General features: G+C 44.5%; 1 protein-coding gene across 3 annotated transcripts in view; it reads right to left on the bottom strand.

Moving 5' to 3' along the window:
- The window catches only part of LOC106590697 (1-phosphatidylinositol 4,5-bisphosphate phosphodiesterase delta-1), a 109,377-nt gene that overhangs the window by 37,265 nt on the left and 49,520 nt on the right, over positions 1–22,592 (bottom strand). For all 3 annotated transcript variants that reach the window (XR_014383106.1, XR_014383105.1, XM_045710677.2), the window contains exons 6-8: positions 21,706–21,907; positions 13,134–13,278; positions 11,599–11,751 (exon numbers count right to left, since the gene is read on the bottom strand). Coding sequence is in view for 1 of the 3 variants with exons in the window: in XM_045710677.2 (XP_045566633.2) it covers positions 11,599–11,751; positions 13,134–13,278; positions 21,706–21,907 (500 nt within the window). In the remaining 2 variants the exon portion in view is untranslated. The remainder of the gene's footprint in view (positions 1–11,598; positions 11,752–13,133; positions 13,279–21,705; positions 21,908–22,592) is intronic.

Below are 22,592 nucleotides of genomic sequence, written 5' to 3'. Positions count from 1 at the left end.
TATAGACAGGCTCTAACAACCAGATACTGTTAGCCCTATAGACAGACAGGCTCTAACAACCAGATACTGTTAGCCCTATAGACAGACAGGCTCTAACAACCAGATACTGTTAGCCCTATAGACAGACAGGCTCTAACAACCAGATACTGTTAGCCCTATAGACAGACAGGCTCTAACAACCAGATACTGTTAGCCCTATAGACAGACAGGCTCTAACAACCAGATACTGTTAGCCCTATAGACAGACAGGCTCTAACAACCAGATACTGTTAGCCCTATAGACAGACAGGCTCTAACAACCAGATACTGTTAGCCCTATAGACAGACAGGCTCTAACAACCAGATACTGTTAGCCCTATAGACAGACAGGCTCTAACAACCAGATACTGTTAGCCCTATAGACAGACAGGCTCTAACAACCAGATACTGTTAGCCCTATAGACAGACAGGCTCTAACAACCAGATACTGTTAGCCCTATAGACAGACAGGCTCTAACAACCAGATACTGTTAGCCCTATAGACAGACAGGCTCTAACAACCAGATACTGTTAGCCCTATAGACAGACAGGCTCTAACAACCAGATACTGTTAGCCCTATAGACAGACAGGCTCTAACAACCAGATACTGTTAGCCCTATAGACAGACAGGCTCTAACAACCAGATACTGTTAGCCCTATAGACAGACAGGCTCTAACAACCAGATACTGTTAGCCCTATAGACAGACAGGCTCTAACAACCAGATACTGTTAGCCCTATAGACAGACAGGCTCTAACAACCAGATACTGTTAGCCCTATAGACAGACAGGCTCTAACAACCAGATACTGTTAGCCCTATAGACAGACAGGCTCTAACAACCAGATACTGTTAGCCCTATAGACAGACAGGCTCTAACAACCAGATACTGTTAGCCCTATAGACAGACAGGCTCTAACAACCAGATACTGTTAGCCCTATAGACAGACAGGCTCTAACAACCAGATACTGTTAGCCCTATAGACAGACAGGCTCTAACAACCAGATACTGTTAGCCCTATAGACAGACAGGCTCTAACAACCAGATACTGTTAGCCCTATAGACAGACAGGCTCTAACAACCAGATACTGTTAGCCCTATAGACAGACAGGCTCTAACAACCAGATACTGTTAGCCCTATAGACAGACAGGCTCTAACAACCAGATACTGTTAGCCCTATAGACAGACAGGCTCTAACAACCAGATACTGTTAGCCCTATAGACAGACAGGCTCTAACAACCAGATACTGTTAGCCCTATAGACAGACAGGCTCTAACAACCAGATACTGTTAGCCCTATAGACAGACAGGCTCTAACAACCAGATACTGTTAGCCCTATAGACAGACAGGCTCTAACAACCAGATACTGTTAGCCCTATAGACAGACAGGCTCTAACAACCAGATACTGTTAGCCCTATAGACAGACAGGCTCTAACAACCAGATACTGTTAGCCCTATAGACAGGCTCTAACAACCAGATACTGTTAGCCCTATAGACAGACAGGCTCTAACAACCAGATACTGTTAGCCCTATAGACAGACAGGCTCTAACAACCAGATACTGTTAGCCCTATAGACAGACAGGCTCTAACAACCAGATACTGTTAGCCCTATAGACAGACAGGCTCTAACAACCAGATACTGTTAGCCCTATAGACAGACAGGCTCTAACAACCAGATACTGTTAGCCCTATAGACAGACAGGCTCTAACAACCAGATACTGTTAGCCCTATAGACAGACAGGCTCTAACAACCAGATACTGTTAGCCCTATAGACAGACAGGCTCTAACAACCAGATACTGTTAGCCCTATAGACAGACAGGCTCTAACAACCAGATACTGTTAGCCCTATAGACAGACAGGCTCTAACAACCAGATACTGTTAGCCCTATAGACAGACAGGCTCTAACAACCAGATACTGTTAGCCCTATAGACAGACAGGCTCTAACAACCAGATACTGTTAGCCCTATAGACAGGCTCTAACAACCAGATACTGTTAGCCCTATAGACAGGGCTCTAACAACCAGATACTGTTAGCCCTATAGACAGACAGGCTCTAACAACCAGATACTGTTAGCCCTATAGACAGACAGGCTCTAACAACCAGATACTGTTAGCCCTATAGACAGACAGGCTCTAACAACCAGATACTGTTAGCCCTATAGACAGACAGGCTCTAACAACCAGATACTGTTAGCCCTATAGACAGACAGGCTCTAACAACCAGATACTGTTAGCCCTATAGACAGACAGGCTCTAACAACCAGATACTGTTAGCCCTATAGACAGACAGGCTCTAACAACCAGATACTGTTAGCCCTATAGACAGACAGGCTCTAACAACCAGATACTGTTAGCCCTATAGACAGGCTCTAACAACCAGATACTGTTAGCCCTATAGACAGGCTCTAACAACCAGATACTGTTAGCCCTATAGACAGACAGGCTCTAACAACCAGATACTGTTAGCCCTATAGACAGACAGGCTCTAACAACCAGATACTGTTAGCCCTATAGACAGACAGGCTCTAACAACCAGATACTGTTAGCCCTATAGACAGACAGGCTCTAACAACCAGATACTGTTAGCCCTATAGACAGACAGGCTCTAACAACCAGATACTGTTAGCCCTATAGACAGACAGGCTCTAACAACCAGATACTGTTAGCCCTATAGACAGACAGGCTCTAACAACCAGATACTGTTAGCCCTATAGACAGACAGGCTCTAACAACCAGATACTGTTAGCCCTATAGACAGACAGGCTCTAACAACCAGATACTGTTAGCCCTATAGACAGACAGGCTCTAACAACCAGATACTGTTAGCCCTATAGACAGACAGGCTCTAACAACCAGATACTGTTAGCCCTATAGACAGACAGGCTCTAACAACCAGATACTGTTAGCCCTATAGACAGACAGGCTCTAACAACCAGATACTGTTAGCCCTATAGACAGACAGGCTCTAACAACCAGATACTGTTAGCCCTATAGACAGACAGGCTCTAACAACCAGATACTGTTAGCCCTATAGACAGACAGGCTCTAACAACCAGATACTGTTAGCCCTATAGACAGGCTCTAACAACCAGATACTGTTAGCCCTATAGACAGGCTCTAACAACCAGATACTGTTAGCCCTATAGACAGACAGGCTCTAACAACCAGATACTGTTAGCCCTATAGACAGACAGGCTCTAACAACCAGATACTGTTAGCCCTATAGACAGACAGGCTCTAACAACCAGATACTGTTAGCCCTATAGACAGACAGGCTCTAACAACCAGATACTGTTAGCCCTATAGACAGACAGGCTCTAACAACCAGATACTGTTAGCCCTATAGACAGGCTCTAACAACCAGATACTGTTAGCCCTATAGACAGACAGGCTCTAACAACCAGATACTGTTAGCCCTATAGACAGACAGGCTCTAACAACCAGATACTGTTAGCCCTATAGACAGACAGGCTCTAACAACCAGATACTGTTAGCCCTATAGACAGACAGGCTCTAACAACCAGATACTGTTAGCCCTATAGACAGACAGGCTCTAACAACCAGATACTGTTAGCCCTATAGACAGACAGGCTCTAACAACCAGATACTGTTAGCCCTATAGACAGACAGGCTCTAACAACCAGATACTGTTAGCCCTATAGACAGACAGGCTCTAACAACCAGATACTGTTAGCCCTATAGACAGACAGGCTCTAACAACCAGATACTGTTAGCCCTATAGACAGACAGGCTCTAACAACCAGATACTGTTAGCCCTATAGACAGACAGGCTCTAACAACCAGATACTGTTAGCCCTATAGACAGACAGGCTCTAACAACCAGATACTGTTAGCCCTATAGACAGACAGGCTCTAACAACCAGATACTGTTAGCCCTATAGACAGACAGGCTCTAACAACCAGATACTGTTAGCCCTATAGACAGACAGGCTCTAACAACCAGATACTGTTAGCCCTATAGACAGGCTCTAACAACCAGATACTGTTAGCCCTATAGACAGACAGGCTCTAACAACCAGATACTGTTAGCCCTATAGACAGACAGGCTCTAACAACCAGATACTGTTAGCCCTATAGACAGACAGGCTCTAACAACCAGATACTGTTAGCCCTATAGACAGACAGGCTCTAACAACCAGATACTGTTAGCCCTATAGACAGACAGGCTCTAACAACCAGATACTGTTAGCCCTATAGACAGACAGGCTCTAACAACCAGATACTGTTAGCCCTATAGACAGACAGGCTCTAACAACCAGATACTGTTAGCCCTATAGACAGACAGGCTCTAACAACCAGATACTGTTAGCCCTATAGACAGCGGCTCTAACAACCAGATACTGTTAGCCCTATAGACAGACAGGCTCTAACAACCAGATACTGTTAGCCCTATAGACAGACAGGCTCTAACAACCAGATACTGTTAGCCCTATAGACAGACAGGCTCTAACAACCAGATACTGTTAGCCCTATAGACAGACAGGCTCTAACAACCAGATACTGTTAGCCCTATAGACAGACAGGCTCTAACAACCAGATACTGTTAGCCCTATAGACAGACAGGCTCTAACAACCAGATACTGTTAGCCCTATAGACAGACAGGCTCTAACAACCAGATACTGTTAGCCCTATAGACAGACAGGCTCTAACAACCAGATACTGTTAGCCCTATAGACAGACAGGCTCTAACAACCAGATACTGTTAGCCCTATAGACAGGCTCTAACAACCAGATACTGTTAGCCCTATAGACAGACAGGCTCTAACAACCAGATACTGTTAGCCCTATAGACAGACAGGCTCTAACAACCAGATACTGTTAGCCCTATAGACAGACAGGCTCTAACAACCAGATACTGTTAGCCCTATAGACAGACAGGCTCTAACAACCAGATACTGTTAGCCCTATAGACAGACAGGCTCTAACAACCAGATACTGTTAGCCCTATAGACAGACAGGCTCTAACAACCAGATACTGTTAGCCCTATAGACAGACAGGCTCTAACAACCAGATACTGTTAGCCCTATAGACAGACAGGCTCTAACAACCAGATACTGTTAGCCCTATAGACAGACAGGCTCTAACAACCAGATACTGTTAGCCCTATAGACAGCAGGCTCTAACAACCAGATACTGTTAGCCCTATAGACAGACAGGCTCTAACAACCAGATACTGTTAGCCCTATAGACAGACAGGCTCTAACAACCAGATACTGTTAGCCCTATAGACAGACAGGCTCTAACAACCAGATACTGTTAGCCCTATAGACAGACAGGCTCTAACAACCAGATACTGTTAGCCCTATAGACAGACAGGCTCTAACAACCAGATACTGTTAGCCCTATAGACAGACAGGCTCTAACAACCAGATACTGTTAGCCCTATAGACAGACAGGCTCTAACAACCAGATACTGTTAGCCCTATAGACAGACAGGCTCTAACAACCAGATACTGTTAGCCCTATAGACAGACAGGCTCTAACAACCAGATACTGTTAGCCCTATAGACAGACAGGCTCTAACAACCAGATACTGTTAGCCCTATAGACAGACAGGCTCTAACAACCAGATACTGTTAGCCCTATAGACAGACAGGCTCTAACAACCAGATACTGTTAGCCCTATAGACAGACAGGCTCTAACAACCAGATACTGTTAGCCCTATAGACAGACAGGCTCTAACAACCAGATACTGTTAGCCCTATAGACAGACAGGCTCTAACAACCAGATACTGTTAGCCCTATAGACAGACAGGCTCTAACAACCAGATACTGTTAGCCCTATAGACAGACAGGCTCTAACAACCAGATACTGTTAGCCCTATAGACAGACAGGCTCTAACAACCAGATACTGTTAGCCCTATAGACAGACAGGCTCTAACAACCAGATACTGTTAGCCCTATAGACAGACAGGCTCTAACAACCAGATACTGTTAGCCCTATAGACAGACAGGCTCTAACAACCAGATACTGTTAGCCCTATAGACAGACAGGCTCTAACAACCAGATACTGTTAGCCCTATAGACAGACAGGCTCTAACAACCAGATACTGTTAGCCCTATAGACAGACAGGCTCTAACAACCAGATACTGTTAGCCCTATAGACAGACAGGCTCTAACAACCAGATACTGTTAGCCCTATAGACAGACAGGCTCTAACAACCAGATACTGTTAGCCCTATAGACAGACAGGCTCTAACAACCAGATACTGTTAGCCCTATAGACAGACAGGCTCTAACAACCAGATACTGTTAGCCCTATAGACAGACAGGCTCTAACAACCAGATACTGTTAGCCCTATAGACAGGCTCTAACAACCAGATACTGTTAGCCCTATAGACAGACAGGCTCTAACAACCAGATACTGTTAGCCCTATAGACAGACAGGCTCTAACAACCAGATACTGTTAGCCCTATAGACAGACAGGCTCTAACAACCAGATACTGTTAGCCCTATAGACAGACAGGCTCTAACAACCAGATACTGTTAGCCCTATAGACAGACAGGCTCTAACAACCAGATACTGTTAGCCCTATAGACAGGCTCTAACAACCAGATACTGTTAGCCCTATAGACAGACAGGCTCTAACAACCAGATACTGTTAGCCCTATAGACAGACAGGCTCTAACAACCAGATACTGTTAGCCCTATAGACAGGCTCTAACAACCAGATACTGTTAGCCCTATAGACAGACAGGCTCTAACAACCAGATACTGTTAGCCCTATAGACAGGCTCTAACAACCAGATACTGTTAGCCCTATAGACAGACAGGCTCTAACAACCAGATACTGTTAGCCCTATAGACAGACAGGCTCTAACAACCAGATACTGTTAGCCCTATAGACAGACAGGCTCTAACAACCAGATACTGTTAGCCCTATAGACAGACAGGCTCTAACAACCAGATACTGTTAGCCCTATAGACAGACAGGCTCTAACAACCAGATACTGTTAGCCCTATAGACAGGCTCTAACAACCAGATACTGTTAGCCCTATAGACAGACAGGCTCTAACAACCAGATACTGTTAGCCCTATAGACAGACAGGCTCTAACAACCAGATACTGTTAGCCCTATAGACAGGCTCTAACAACCAGATACTGTTAGCCCTATAGACAGACAGGCTCTAACAACCAGATACTGTTAGCCCTATAGACAGACAGGCTCTAACAACCAGATACTGTTAGCCCTATAGACAGGCTCTAACAACCAGATACTGTTAGCCCTATAGACAGACAGGCTCTAACAACCAGATACTGTTAGCCCTATAGACAGACAGGCTCTAACAACCAGATACTGTTAGCCCTATAGACAGACAGGCTCTAACAACCAGATACTGTTAGCCCTATAGACAGACAGGCTCTAACAACCAGATACTGTTAGCCCTATAGACAGACAGGCTCTAACAACCAGATACTGTTAGCCCTATAGACAGACAGGCTCTAACAACCAGATACTGTTAGCCCTATAGACAGACAGGCTCTAACAACCAGATACTGTTAGCCCTATAGACAGACAGGCTCTAACAACCAGATACTGTTAGCCCTATAGACAGACAGGCTCTAACAACCAGATACTGTTAGCCCTATAGACAGACAGGCTCTAACAACCAGATACTGTTAGCCCTATAGACAGACAGGCTCTAACAACCAGATACTGTTAGCCCTATAGACAGACAGGCTCTAACAACCAGATACTGTTAGCCCTATAGACAGACAGGCTCTAACAACCAGATACTGTTAGCCCTATAGACAGACAGGCTCTAACAACCAGATACTGTTAGCCCTATAGACAGACAGGCTCTAACAACCAGATACTGTTAGCCCTATAGACAGACAGGCTCTAACAACCAGATACTGTTAGCCCTATAGACAGACAGGCTCTAACAACCAGATACTGTTAGCCCTATAGACAGACAGGCTCTAACAACCAGATACTGTTAGCCCTATAGACAGACAGGCTCTAACAACCAGATACTGTTAGCCCTATAGACAGACAGGCTCTAACAACCAGATACTGTTAGCCCTATAGACAGACAGGCTCTAACAACCAGATACTGTTAGCCCTATAGACAGACAGGCTCTAACAACCAGATACTGTTAGCCCTATAGACAGACAGGCTCTAACAACCAGATACTGTTAGCCCTATAGACAGACAGGCTCTAACAACCAGATACTGTTAGCCCTATAGACAGACAGGCTCTAACAACCAGATACTGTTAGCCCTATAGACAGACAGGCTCTAACAACCAGATACTGTTAGCCCTATAGACAGACAGGCTCTAACAACCAGATACTGTTAGCCCTATAGACAGACAGGCTCTAACAACCAGATACTGTTAGCCCTATAGACAGACAGGCTCTAACAACCAGATACTGTTAGCCCTATAGACAGACAGGCTCTAACAACCAGATACTGTTAGCCCTATAGACAGACAGGCTCTAACAACCAGATACTGTTAGCCCTATAGACAGACAGGCTCTAACAACCAGATACTGTTAGCCCTATAGACAGCGGCTCTAACAACCAGATACTGTTAGCCCTATAGACAGACAGGCTCTAACAACCAGATACTGTTAGCCCTATAGACAGACAGGCTCTAACAACCAGATACTGTTAGCCCTATAGACAGACAGGCTCTAACAACCAGATACTGTTAGCCCTATAGACAGACAGGCTCTAACAACCAGATACTGTTAGCCCTATAGACAGACAGGCTCTAACAACCAGATACTGTTAGCCCTATAGACAGACAGGCTCTAACAACCAGATACTGTTAGCCCTATAGACAGACAGGCTCTAACAACCAGATACTGTTAGCCCTATAGACAGACAGGCTCTAACAACCAGATACTGTTAGCCCTATAGACAGACAGGCTCTAACAACCAGATGCTGTTAGCCCTATAGACAGACAGGCTCTAACAACCAGATACTGTTAGCCCTATAGACAGGGCTCTAACAACCAGATACTGTTAGCCCTATAGACAGGCTCTAACAACCAGATACTGTTAGCCCTATAGACAGACAGGCTCTAACAACCAGATACTGTTAGCCCTATAGACAGGCTCTAACAACCAGATACTGTTAGCCCTATAGACAGACAGGCTCTAACAACCAGATACTGTTAGCCCTATAGACAGACAGGCTCTAACAACCAGATACTGTTAGCCCTATAGACAGACAGGCTCTAACAACCAGATACTGTTAGCCCTATAGACAGACAGGCTCTAACAACCAGATGCTGTTAGCCCTATAGACAGGCTCTAACAACCAGATACTGTTAGCCCTATAGACAGACAGGCTCTAACAACCAGATGCTGTTAGCCCTATAGACAGACAGGCTCTAACAACCAGATACTGTTAGCCCTATAGACAGACAGGCTCTAACAACCAGATACTGTTAGCCCTATAGACAGACAGGCTCTAACAACCAGATACTGTTAGCCCTATAGACAGACAGGCTCTAACAACCAGATACTGTTAGCCCTATAGACAGGCTCTAACAACCAGATACTGTTAGCCCTATAGACAGACAGGCTCTAACAACCAGATACTGTTAGCCCTATAGACAGACAGGCTCTAACAACCAGATACTGTTAGCCCTATAGACAGGCTCTAACAACCAGATACTGTTAGCCCTATAGACAGACAGGCTCTAACAACCAGATACTGTTAGCCCTATAGACAGACAGGCTCTAACAACCAGATACTGTTAGCCCTATAGACAGACAGGCTCTAACAACCAGATACTGTTAGCCCTATAGACAGGCTCTAACAACCAGATACTGTTAGCCCTATAGACAGACAGGCTCTAACAACCAGATACTGTTAGCCCTATAGACAGACAGGCTCTAACAACCAGATACTGTTAGCCCTATAGACAGACAGGCTCTAACAACCAGATACTGTTAGCCCTATAGACAGACAGGCTCTAACAACCAGATACTGTTAGCCCTATAGACAGACAGGCTCTAACAACCAGATACTGTTAGCCCTATAGACAGACAGGCTCTAACAACCAGATACTGTTAGCCCTATAGACAGACAGGCTCTAACAACCAGATGCTGTTAGCCCTATAGACAGACAGGCTCTAACAACCAGATACTGTTAGCCCTATAGACAGGCTCTAACAACCAGATACTGTTAGCCCTATAGACAGACAGGCTCTAACAACCAGATGCTGTTAGCCCTATAGACAGACAGGCTCTAACAACCAGATACTGTTAGCCCTATAGACAGGCTCTAACAACCAGATACTGTTAGCCCTATAGACAGGCTCTAACAACCAGATACTGTTAGCCCTATAGACAGACAGGCTCTAACAACCAGATACTGTTAGCCCTATAGACAGACAGGCTCTAACAACCAGATACTGTTAGCCCTATAGACAGACAGGCTCTAACAACCAGATACTGTTAGCCCTATAGACAGACAGGCTCTAACAACCAGATACTGTTAGCCCTATAGACAGACAGGCTCTAACAACCAGATACTGTTAGCCCTATAGACAGGCTCTAACAACCAGATACTGTTAGCCCTATAGACAGACAGGCTCTAACAACCAGATACTGTTAGCCCTATAGACAGACAGGCTCTAACAACCAGATACTGTTAGCCCTATAGACAGGCTCTAACAACCAGATACTGTTAGCCCTATAGACAGACAGGCTCTAACAACCAGATACTGTTAGCCCTATAGACAGGCTCTAACAACCAGATACTGTTAGCCCTATAGACAGACAGGCTCTAACAACCAGATACTGTTAGCCCTATAGACAGACAGGCTCTAACAACCAGATACTGTTAGCCCTATAGACAGACAGGCTCTAACAACCAGATACTGTTAGCCCTATAGACAGACAGGCTCTAACAACCAGATACTGTTAGCCCTATAGACAGACAGGCTCTAACAACCAGATACTGTTAGCCCTATAGACAGACAGGCTCTAACAACCAGATACTGTTAGCCCTATAGACAGACAGGCTCTAACAACCAGATACTGTTAGCCCTATAGACAGACAGGCTCTAACAACCAGATACTGTTAGCCCTATAGACAGGCTCTAACAACCAGATACTGTTAGCCCTATAGACAGACAGGCTCTAACAACCAGATACTGTTAGCCCTATAGACAGACAGGCTCTAACAACCAGATACTGTTAGCCCTATAGACAGACAGGCTCTAACAACCAGATACTGTTAGCCCTATAGACAGACAGGCTCTAACAACCAGATACTGTTAGCCCTATAGACAGACAGGCTCTAACAACCAGATACTGTTAGCCCTATAGACAGACAGGCTTGGTCTCTTAGCTTTCATATTTAAAATACTGGGGATGTGGTTACGAAGCTCCAGGCTTTAACCACTGAGGGTTGAAAAATAAATACCTTTGGATAGATGAATTGATTGGTTGGTTGATGGGTGGGTGGATGAATTGATTGGTTGGTTTGATGGGTGGGTGGGAGGGTGGATGGGTGGGAGGGTGGATAGGTGGATGAATTGATTGATGGATGGATTATCTGCTAGTCTCTGACCTGGGGTGAGGGGAAGGCAGTGGGCATCTGGTCCTCCAGAGGGGAGGTGAGCAGGGCACTGCCCAGGATGGAGATCATGTGCTGGGCCATCAGTTTCTGCTGCTCCAGGGTACAGTGGTTCTCCAGGGACAGGATCACTGGGTACTCTGATGTCTGGGGGACAGGAAGACAACAACATAACATTAGCAGTCATATCCATCTCTACTGGTAATCACAGGGCTGGTTTGACTTTATGGGGATACCTTGAAGGCGTGCTCCTTAATGGGTTAGGATTAGGGTTAGGGTTAGGGTTAGGGTCAGGGTTAGGGTTAAGGTCAGGGTTAGGGTCAGGGTCAGGGTTAGGGTTAGGGTTAGGGTTAGGGTTAGGGTCAGGGTTAGGGTTAGGGTCAGGGTCAGGGTCAGGGTCAGGGTTAGGGTTAGGGTTAGGGTTACCTTGAAGGCGTACTCCATGATGGGTCAGGGTTAGGGGTTAGGGTTAGGGTCAGGGGTTAGGGTCAGGGTTAGGGTTACCTTGAAGGCGTACTCCATGATGGGTTAGGGTCAGGGTCAGGGTCAGGGGTTAGGGTTAGGGTTAGGGTCAGGGGTTAGGGTTACCTTGAAGGCGTACTCCTTGATGGGTTATGGTCAGAGTTAGGGTCAGGGTTAGGGTCAGGGTCAGAGTTAGGGTCAGGGTCAGAGTTAGGGTCAGGGTTAGGGTCAGGGTCAGGGTTAGGGTCAGGGTCAGGGTCAGGGTTAGGGTCAGGGTCAGGGTCAGGGGTTAGGGTCAGGGGTTAGGGTTACCTTGAAGGCGTACTCCTTGATGGGTTATGGTCAGAGTTAGGGTCAGGGTTAGGGGTTAGGGTCAGGGTTAGGGTTAGGGTCAGGGTTATGGTCAGAGTTAGGGTCAGGGTTAGGGTCAGGGTCAGGGTTAGGGTCAGGGTTAGGGTCAGGGTCAGGGTCAGGGTTATGGTCAGAGTTAGGGTCAGGGTTAGGGTCAGGGTCAAGGTTAGGGTCAGGGTTAGGGTCAGGGGTTAGGGTCAGGGTTAGGGTCAGGGTCAGGGTTAGGGTTAGGGTCAGGGTTAGGGTCAGGGTCAGGGTTAGGGTCAGGGTTAGGGTCAGGGTTAGGGTCAGGGGTTAGGGTTACCTTGAAGGCGTACTCCTTGATGGGTTAGGGTCAGGGTTAGGGTCAGGGGTTAGGGTTACCTTGAAGGCGTACTCCTTGATGGGTTAGGGTTAGGGTTAGGGTCAGGGGTTAGGGTCAGGGGTTAGGGTTAGGGTCAGGGGTTAGGGTCAGGGTCAGGGTCAGGGGTTAGGGTTAGGGTTAGAGTTAGGGTTAGGGTCAGGGTTAGGGTCAGGGTTATGGTCAGAGTTAGGGTCAGGGTTAGGGTCAGGGTCAGGGTTAGGGTCAGGGTTAGGGTCAGGGGTTAGGGTCAGGGTTAGGGTCAGGGTCAGGGTTAGGGTTAGGGTCAGGGTTAGGGTTAGGGTCAGGGTTAGGGTCAGGGTTAGGGTCAGGGTTAGGGTCAGGGGTTAGGGTTAGGGTCAGGGGTCAGGGTTACCTTGAAGGCGTACTCCTTGATGGCCTTGATGACGTCTTTAAACAGGACCTTGGAGGTGAGGGTGTGGCCGTGGTAGATGATTGGCTCCCCCTGGGCCCCGTCCCAACAGTCTAACTCCACACATCGACAACTCTTCATCAGGGCCCTAAGGATCACAACACAATCAACACACATATACAATACTACTAATAGTACTTTATCTGTTTCTAGTACTAAATCTACTTTATCTAGTACTTTATCTACTATACAGTGGCTTGCGAAAGTATTCACCCCCCCGTGGCATTTTTCCTATTTTGTTGCCTTACAACCTGGAATTAAAATGTATTTTTGGGGGGTTTGTATAATTTGATTTACACAACATGCCCACCACTTTGAAGATGCAAAATATTTTTTATTGTGAAACAAACAAGAAATAAGACCAAAAAAAATTACTTGAGCGTGCATAACTATTCACCCCCCCCCAAAGTCAATACTTTGTAGAGCCACCTTTTGCAGCAATTACAGCTGCAAGTCTCTTGGGGTATGTCTCTGTAAGCTTGGCACATCTAGCCACTGGGATTTTTGCCCATTCTTCAAGGAAAAACTGCTCCAGCTCCTTCAAGTTGGATGGGTTCCGCTGGTGAACAGCAATCTTTAAGTCATACCACAAATTCTCAATTGGATTGAGGTCTGGGCTTTGACTAGGTCATTCCAAGACATTTAAATGTTTCTCCTTAAACCACTTGAGTGTTGCTTTAGCAGTATGCTTAGGGTCATTGTCCTGCTGGAAGGTGAACCTCTGTCTCAGTCTCAAATCTCTGGAAGACTGAAACAGGTTTCCCTCAAGAATTTCCCTGTATTTAGTGGCATCCATCATTCCTTCAATTCTGACCAGTTTCCCAGTCCCTGCCGATGAAAAACATCCCCACAGCATGATGCTGCCACCACCATGCTTCCCTGTGGGGATGGTGTTCTCAGGGTGATGAAGGGTGTTGGGTTTACGCCAGACATAGCATCTTCCTTGATGGCCAAAAAGCTACATTTTACTCTCATCTGACCAGAGTACCTTCTTCCATATGTTTGGAGAGTCTACCTAATGCCTTTTGGTGAACACCAAAAAAAAAAATCTTTAAGCAATTACTTTTTTTCTGGTCACTCTTCCGTAAAGTCCAGCTCTGTGGAGTGTACAGCTTGTTTACCTTTATTTAACAAGGCAAGTAAGTTAAGAACAAATTCTTATTTACAATGACGGCCTACCCCGGCCAAACCCAGACAACGCTGGGCCAATTGTGTGCCCCCCTATGGGACCCCCAATCACAGCCGGATGTGGATCTACTGTACCCAGTACTGTATCTGTATTTAGTAATACATCTACTCGTCTTAGCTGATTTTGGCGTTTGATAAAGTACGACTAGAATGTATATAAATGCCTGGATTACTTTAATTTCGGTGAATCTCTTATACTATGGGTTAAGATTATGTACAGAACCCCAAAATAGTAAATAATGGTTACTTCTCAGAAAGTTTGGAGCTTTTAAGAGGAAAAAAACAAGGCTGTCCATTGTCTCCATATGTATTTATTATGGCCATTGAAATGCTAGCTATTAAAATTAGATCCAACAAGGACATCAATCCTTTGGCTCCTGGGTGGCGCAGCGGTCTAAGGCCCTACATATCAGTACAAGAGGCGTCACTGCAGTCCCTGGTTCGAATCCAGGCTGAATCACATCAGGCTGTGATTGGGAGTCCCATAGGGTAAATGTAAAACAATATATAATAAAAGTTACATTCAACTGGGTGAATGAGATATGAATGACAGTCACCTAAACCTATCGATGTTTTATTGAACTGGGTGAATGGAATATGAATGACAGTATCCTAAACCCATCACTGTTACATTGAACTGGGTGAATATGAAGGACAGTATCCTAAACCCATCACTGTTACGTTGAACTGGGTGAATGACAGTATCCTAAACCCATCACTGTTAGATTGAACTGGGTGAATATGAATGACAGTATCCTAAACCCATCACTGTTACATTGAACTGGGTGAATATGAAGAACAGTATCCTAAACCCATCACTGTTACATTGAACTGGGTGAATATGAATGACAGTATCCTAAACCCATCACTGTTACATTGAACTGGGTGAATGACAGTATCCTAAACCCATCACTGTTACATTGAACTGGGTGAATATGAAGGACAGTATCCTAAACCCATCACTGTTACATTGAACTGGGTGAATATGAAGGAGAGTATCCTAAACCCATCACTGTTACATTGAACTGGGTGAATATGAAGGACAGTATCCTAAACCCATCACTGTTACATTGAACTGGGTGAATATGAAGGACAGTATCCTAAACCCATCACTGTTACATTGAACTGGGTGAATGACAGTATCCTAAACCCATCACTGTTACATTGAACTGGGTGAATATGAATGACAGTATCCTAAAACCATCACTGTTACAGACTTGTTTACGCTGCTGTGCGTTTTTGTTGCCGATCTTACTTTGATACCTGACGGTTTTTTACTTTTTCATTACCGTATATTTTTACTTTTTCCCTCACTCAACTTTTTTCATTCAACTTTTTCACCCCGGAGGTTTTATCTGGACATGGTTCGTCAGGACTTCAAACAGCCGAAGCTAAGTAACATTAACATGATGCCTTCTAATTGCAGTCGTTGTACTTATAATATACAGGAGAACGATCGCCTTACGGCAAGGATAGCTGTGCTGCAAGCCCAGCTTCAGACGCGATCGTTAGGCAAGGGTAATTTCAGTGTAGGAAAGGATGAAACAGCGTCTGTGCCACCAGTAAGTACAGATAGTAACGTTAGTATAAACCCCCTCGCACGGTCCCAGCAGCCGGACATCTTTCTCATGGCTTCTGGAGGGAAACGCTGTAGGAATGCTCAACCGGTGTCGCTTATTCAGCCGACAGAAACTTTCAACCGGTTCTCCCCATTAAGCGAGTCGGAGTCGGAGGCCGAGACTTCTCTGGTCTCTACTCCTCCCGTTGTGGGGTCTGAGACGCCGACGGCTCCCACCATTAGCTCTGACAAATTGAAAACCCTAGTCATTGGCGACTCCATTACCCGCAGTATTAGACTTAAAACTAATCATCCAGCGATCATACACTGTTTACCAGGGGGCAGGGCTACCGACGTTAACCTGTTGGGTCTAGGGGGCAGCATTTGCACGTCTGGATAAAAAAAATGTACCCGATTTAATCTGGTTACTAATCCTACCCAGTAACTAGAATATGCATATACTTATTATATATGGATAGAAAACACTCTAAAGTTTCCAAAACTGTTTGAATGGTGTCTGTGAGTATAACAGAACTCATTTGGCAGGCAAAACCCTGAGACATTTTCTGACAGGAAGTGGATACCTGATGTGTTGTATTGATTTTAAACCTATCCCATTGAAAAACACAGGGGTTTAGGAATATTTTGGCACTTCCTATTGCTTCCACTAGATGTCACCAGCCTTTACAAAGTGTTTTGAGTCTTCTGGAGGGAGATCTGACCGAACAAGAGCCATGGAACGGTGATGTCCCATTAGACACCTGGCGCGCTACTTCATGTTGGGTACCCTCGTTCCAATACGTTATAAAAGGCTATGCATTCGTCCACCTTGAATATTATTCATGTTCTGGTTAAAAAAGGCCCTAATGATTTATGCTATACAACGTTTGACATGTTTGAACGAACGGAAATATATTTTTTCCCCTCGTTCATGACGAGAAGTCCGGCTGGCTTACATCATGTGCTAACGAGACTGAGATTTTTGGACATAAATGATGAGCTTTTTTGAACAAAACTACATTCGTTATGGACCTGTGATACCTGGAAGTGACATCTGATGAAGAGAATCAAAGGTAATGGATTATTTACATAGTATTTTCGATTTTAGATCTCCCCAACATGACGTCTAGTCTGTATCGCAACGCGTATTTTTCTGGGCACAGTGCTCAGATTATTGCAAAGTGTGATTTCCCAGTAAGGTTATTTTTAAATCTGGCAAGTTGATTGCGTTCAAAAGATGTAAATCTATAATTCTTTAAATGACAATATAATATTTTACCAATGTTTTCTAATTTTAATTATTTAATTTGTGACGCTGACTTGACTGCCGGTTATTGGAGGGAAACGATTTCCTCAACATCAATGCCATAGTAAAACGCTGTTTTTGTATATAAATATGAACTTGATAGAACTAAAAATGCATGCATTGTCTAACATAATGTCCTAGGAGTGTCATCTGATGGAGATTGTAAAAGGTTAGTGTATCATTTTAGCTGGTTTTATGGTTTTGGTGACCCTGTCTTTGACTTGACAAAACATTACACACAACTCTTGTAAATGTACTGTCCTAACATACTCTAAATTTATGCTTTCGCCGTAAAACCTTTTTGAAATCGTAAAACGTGGTTAGATTAAGGAGATGTTTATCTTTCAAATGGTGTAACATAGTTGTATTTTTGAAAAATTTGAATTTTGACATTTATTTGGATTCAAATTTGCCGCTCTTGAAATGCACCTGCTGTTGATGGAGTGCACCACAGGTGGCACGCTAGCGTCCCACCTAGCCCCAAGAGGTTAAGGCTAATCTAAAGACGGTGCTGGCTAAAGCTAAAACTGGCGAGTGTAGAGAGTATAGAGATATTGTTATCCACGTCGGCACCAACGATGTTAGGATGAAACAGTCAGAGGTCACCAAGCGCAACATAGCTTCAGCGTGTAAATCAGCTAGAAAGATGTGTCGGCATCGATTAATTGTCTCTGGCCCCCTCCCAGTTAGGGGGAGTGATGAGCTCTACAGCAGAGTCTCACAACTCAATCGCTGGTTGAAAACTGTTTTCTGCCCCTCCCAAAAGATAGAATTTGTAGATAATTGGCCCTCTTTCTGGGACTCACCCACAAACAGGACCAAGCCTGGCCTGTTGAGGAGTGACGGACTCCATCCTAGCTGGAGGGGTGCTCTCATCTTATCTACGAACATAGACAGGGCTCTAACTCCTCTAGCTCCACAATGAAATAGGGTGCAGGCCAGGCAGCAGGCTGTTAGCCAGCCTGCCAGCTTAGTGGAGTCTGCCACTAGCACAGTCAGTGTAGTCAGCTCAGCTTTCCCCATTGAGACCGTGTCTGTGCCTCGATCTAGGTTGGGCAAAATTAAAAATGGCGGTGTTCGCTTTAGCAATCTCACTAGTATAAAGACCTCCTCCATTCCTGCCATTATTGAAAGAGATTGTGATACCTCACATCTCAAAATTGGGTTACTTAATGTTAGATCCCTCACTTCCAAGGCAGTTATAGTCAATGAACTAATCACTGATCATAATCTTGATGTGATTGGCCTGACTGAAACATGGCTTAAGCCTGATGAATTTACTGTGTTAAATGAGGCCTCACCCCCAGGTTACATTAGTGACCATACCCCCCGTGCATCCGGCAAAGGCGGAGGTGTTGCTAACATTTACGATAGCAAATTTCAATTTACAAAAAAAAAACCAACAATGACCACATTCTTTTGGAGAGATTGGAAACCCAAATTGGTCTACATGGACAAGTTCTGGCCTGGTTTAGATCTTATCTGTCGGAAAGATATCAGTTTGTCTCTGTGAATGGTTTGTCCTCTGACAAATCAATTGTAAATTTCGGTGTTCCTCAAGGTTCCGTTTTAGGACCACTATTGTTTTCACTATATATTTTACCTCTTGGGGATGTCATTCGAAAACATAATGTTAAATTTCACTGCTATGCAGACGACACACAGCTGTACATTTCAATGAAACATGGTGAAGCCCCAAAATTGCCCTCGCTAGAAGCCTGTGTTTCAGACATAAAGAAGTGGATGGCTGCAAACTTTCTACTTTTAAACTCGGACAAAACAGAGATGCTTGTTCTAGGTCCCAAGAAACAAAGAGATCTTCTGTTGAATCTGACAATTAATCTGGATGGTTGTACAGTCGTCTCAAATAAAACTGTGAAGGACCTCGGCGTTACTCTGGACCCTGATCTCTCTTTTGAAGAACATATCAAGACTGTTTCAAGGACAGCTTTTTTCCATCTACGTAACATTGCAAAAATCAGAAATTTTCTGTCCAAAAATGACGCAGAAAAATTAATCCATGCTTTTGTTACTTCTAGGCTGGACTACTGCAATGCTCTACTTTCCGGCTACCCGGATAAAGCACTAAATAAACTTCAGTTAGTGCTAAATACGGCTGCTAGAATCCTGACTAGAACCAAAAAATGTGATCATATTACTCCAGTGTTAGCCTCCCTACACTGGCTTCCTGTTAAGGCAAGGGCTGATTTCAAGGTTTTACTGCTAACCTACAAAGCATTACATGGGCTTGCTCCTACCTATCTTTCCGATTTGGTCCTGCCGTACATACCTACACGTACGCTACGGTCACAAGACGCAGGCCTCCTAATTGTCCCTAGAATTTCTAAGCAAACGGCTGGAGGTAGGGCTTTCTCCTATAGAGCTCCATTTTTATGGAATGGTCTGCCTACCAATGTGAGAGACGCAGACTCAGTCTCAACCTTTAAGTCTTTACTGAAGACTTATCTCTTCAGTAGGTCCTATGATTAAGTATAGTCTGGCCCAGGAGTGTGAAGGTGAACGGAAAGGCTGGAGCAACGAACCGCCCTTGCTGTCTCTGCCTTGCCGGTTCCCCTCTTTCCACTGGGATTCTCTGCCTCTAACCCTTTTACAGAGGCTGAGTCACTGGCCTACTGGTGTTCTTCCATGCCGTCCATGGGAGGGGTGCGTCACTTGAGTGGGTTGAGTCACTGACGTGGTCTTCCTGTCTGGGTTGGCGCCCCCCCCCCCCCCCCTTGGGTTGTGCCATGGCGGAGATCGTTGTGGGCTATACTCGGCCTTGTCTTAGGACGGTAAGTTGGTGGTTGGAGACATCCCTCTAGTGGTGTGGGGGCTGTGCTTTGGCAAAGTGGGTGGGGTTATATCCTGCCTGTTTGGCCCTGTCCGGGGGTATCTTCGGATGGGGCCACAGTGTCTTCTGATCCCTCCTGTCTCAGCCTCCAGTATTTATGCTGCAGTAGTTTATGTGTCGGGGGGCTAGGGTCAGTCTGTTACATCTGGAGTATTTCTCTTGTCTTATCCGGTGTCCTGTGTGTATTTAAATATGCTCTCTCTAATTCTCTCTTTCTCTCTTTCTGTCTTTCTCTCGGAGGACCTGAGCCCTAGGACCATGCCTCAGGACTACCTGGTATGATGACTCCTTGCTGTCCCCAGTCCACCTGGCCGTGCTGCTGCTCCAGTTTCAACTGTTCTGCCTGCGGCTATGGAACCCTGACCTGTTCACCGGACGTGCTTGTTGCACCCTCGACAACTACTATGATTATTATTATTTGACCATGCTGGTCATTTATGAACATTTTAACATTTTAACAGTTTGACCATGTTCTGTTATAATATCCACCCTGCACAGCCAGAAGAGGACTGGCCACCCCTCATAGCCTGGTTCCTCTCTAGGTTTCTTCCTAGGTTTTTGGCCTTTCTAGGGAGTTTTTCCTAGGGAGTTTTTCCTAGCCACCGTGCTTCTTTCACATGCTTTGCTTGCTGTTTGGGGTTTTAGGCTGGGTTTCTGTACAGCACTTTGAGAATATCAGCTGATGTACGAAGGGCTATATAAAAATAAATTTGATTTGAAATTTGTTACATTGAACTGGGTGAATATGAAGGACAGTAACCTAATCCTATCAATGTTACGTTGAGCTGGGTGAATGGAATATGAATGACAGTAACCTAATCCTATCACTGTTACATTGAACTGGGTGAATGGAATATGAATGACAGTCATCTAATATGCTGTAATAAAAATAAGGCCATGCTCATATTTTTTTTTATCATCCTCCCTCATCTTAAACGGCACCGACTGCAACTCCACTCAATGTACATTGAAAAACACAGATATTAAAAATAGAGCATGTTGGGGAAAAAGTTTATTTGTTTCATAACTTTAGTGCATAATTTATAGAGTTGATGTGACTTCTCATTTAATTTTGAGTCAGTACCAATTAACAATTTGAAGTAATAATGACTTCATTGACTTTGAGTTTAGTTTACTAGAAGTAATTGAATTAAAAATGCCTTGGGGTTTACAATGTAGGCCTCAGTGCAGCTGGGTAGTAAGGTTTGTTTTAGATTAGAGGTAGTAATGTATGGTTAGTTTAGACTAGAGGTAGTAAGGTTGGTTTTAGACTAGAGGTAGTAATGTATGGTTAGTTTAGACTAGAGGTAGTAATGTATGGTTAGTTTAGACTAGAGGTAGTAATGTATGGTTAGTTTAGACTAGAGGTAGTAAGGTTGGTTTTAGACTAGAGGTAGTAATGTATGGTTAGTTTAGACTAGAGGTAGTAAGGTATGGTTAGTTTAGACTAGAGGTAGTAATGTATGGTTAGTTTAGACTAGAGGTAGTAATGTATGGTTAGTTTAGACTAGAGGTAGTAATGTATGGTTAGTTTAGACTAGAGGTAGTCATGTATGGTTAGTTTAGACTAGAGGTAGTCAGGTTAGTTTAGACTAGAGGTTGGCATGGTTACTTGATATAGGCCTCTGTGCTGCTGTGGCCTTTGAGCTGGTCTTCCATCAGGTAGGTGTTGTGGGAGGAGCTGATGAAGTAGTGGTTGATTGGCTGGCTCATATCCTGGAACACCTCCTTGTGGGCGGGGTTGAAGATAGACCCCTCCTCCTGTTGCAGGTACATCAGGAAGCCATCTTTGGTCATGTGATTCTTCTGTTTTGCTGGGGGGGGGGGGGGGGGCAGAGTGAGTTAGGCGATTGGGCCTTGTGAAATAGCTCTCCCAGATATACAGTGCCTTCAAAAAGTATTCACACCCCTTGACACATGTTGTTGTGTTACAGCCTGAATTGAAAATGTATTAAATTTAGATCTTTTTTTTGTGCCACTGGCCAACACACAATACCTCATAATGTCAAAGTTGAATTATGTTTTTTAATTATTAATTTTTAATTCATAAAAAATGAAAAGCTGAAATGTCTTGAGTCAATAAGTATTCAACCCCGTTGTTATGGCAAGCCATAATACGTTCAGGAGTAAAAAATTGCTTAACAAGTTACATAGTAAGTTGCATGGACTCACTATGTGTGCAATAATAGTGTTTATTAACATGATTTTTTAATGACTACCTCATCTCTGTACCCCACACAAACAATTATCTGTAAGGTCCCTCAGTCGAGCAGGGAATTTAAAACAGATTCAACCACAAAGACCAGGGAGGTTTTCCAATGCCTTGCAAAGAAGGGCACCTATTGGTAGATGGATAAAAAATAAAAAAGCAGACAATGAATATCCCTTTGAGCATGGTGAAGTTATTAACTAGACTGGATGGTGTATCAATACACCCAGTCACTACAAAGATACAGGCATCCTTCCTAACTCAGTTGCCAGAGAGGAAGGAAACCGCTC

Source organism: Salmo salar, chromosome 29, assembly GCF_965601325.2.
Source record: "Salmo salar chromosome 29, fSalSal1, whole genome shotgun sequence".
In the NCBI taxonomy this organism is placed as follows: domain Eukaryota; kingdom Metazoa; phylum Chordata; class Actinopteri; order Salmoniformes; family Salmonidae; genus Salmo; species Salmo salar.
The sequence above is the reverse complement of the archived record's forward strand: the minus strand, read 5'-3'. Positions and strand labels throughout refer to the sequence as shown.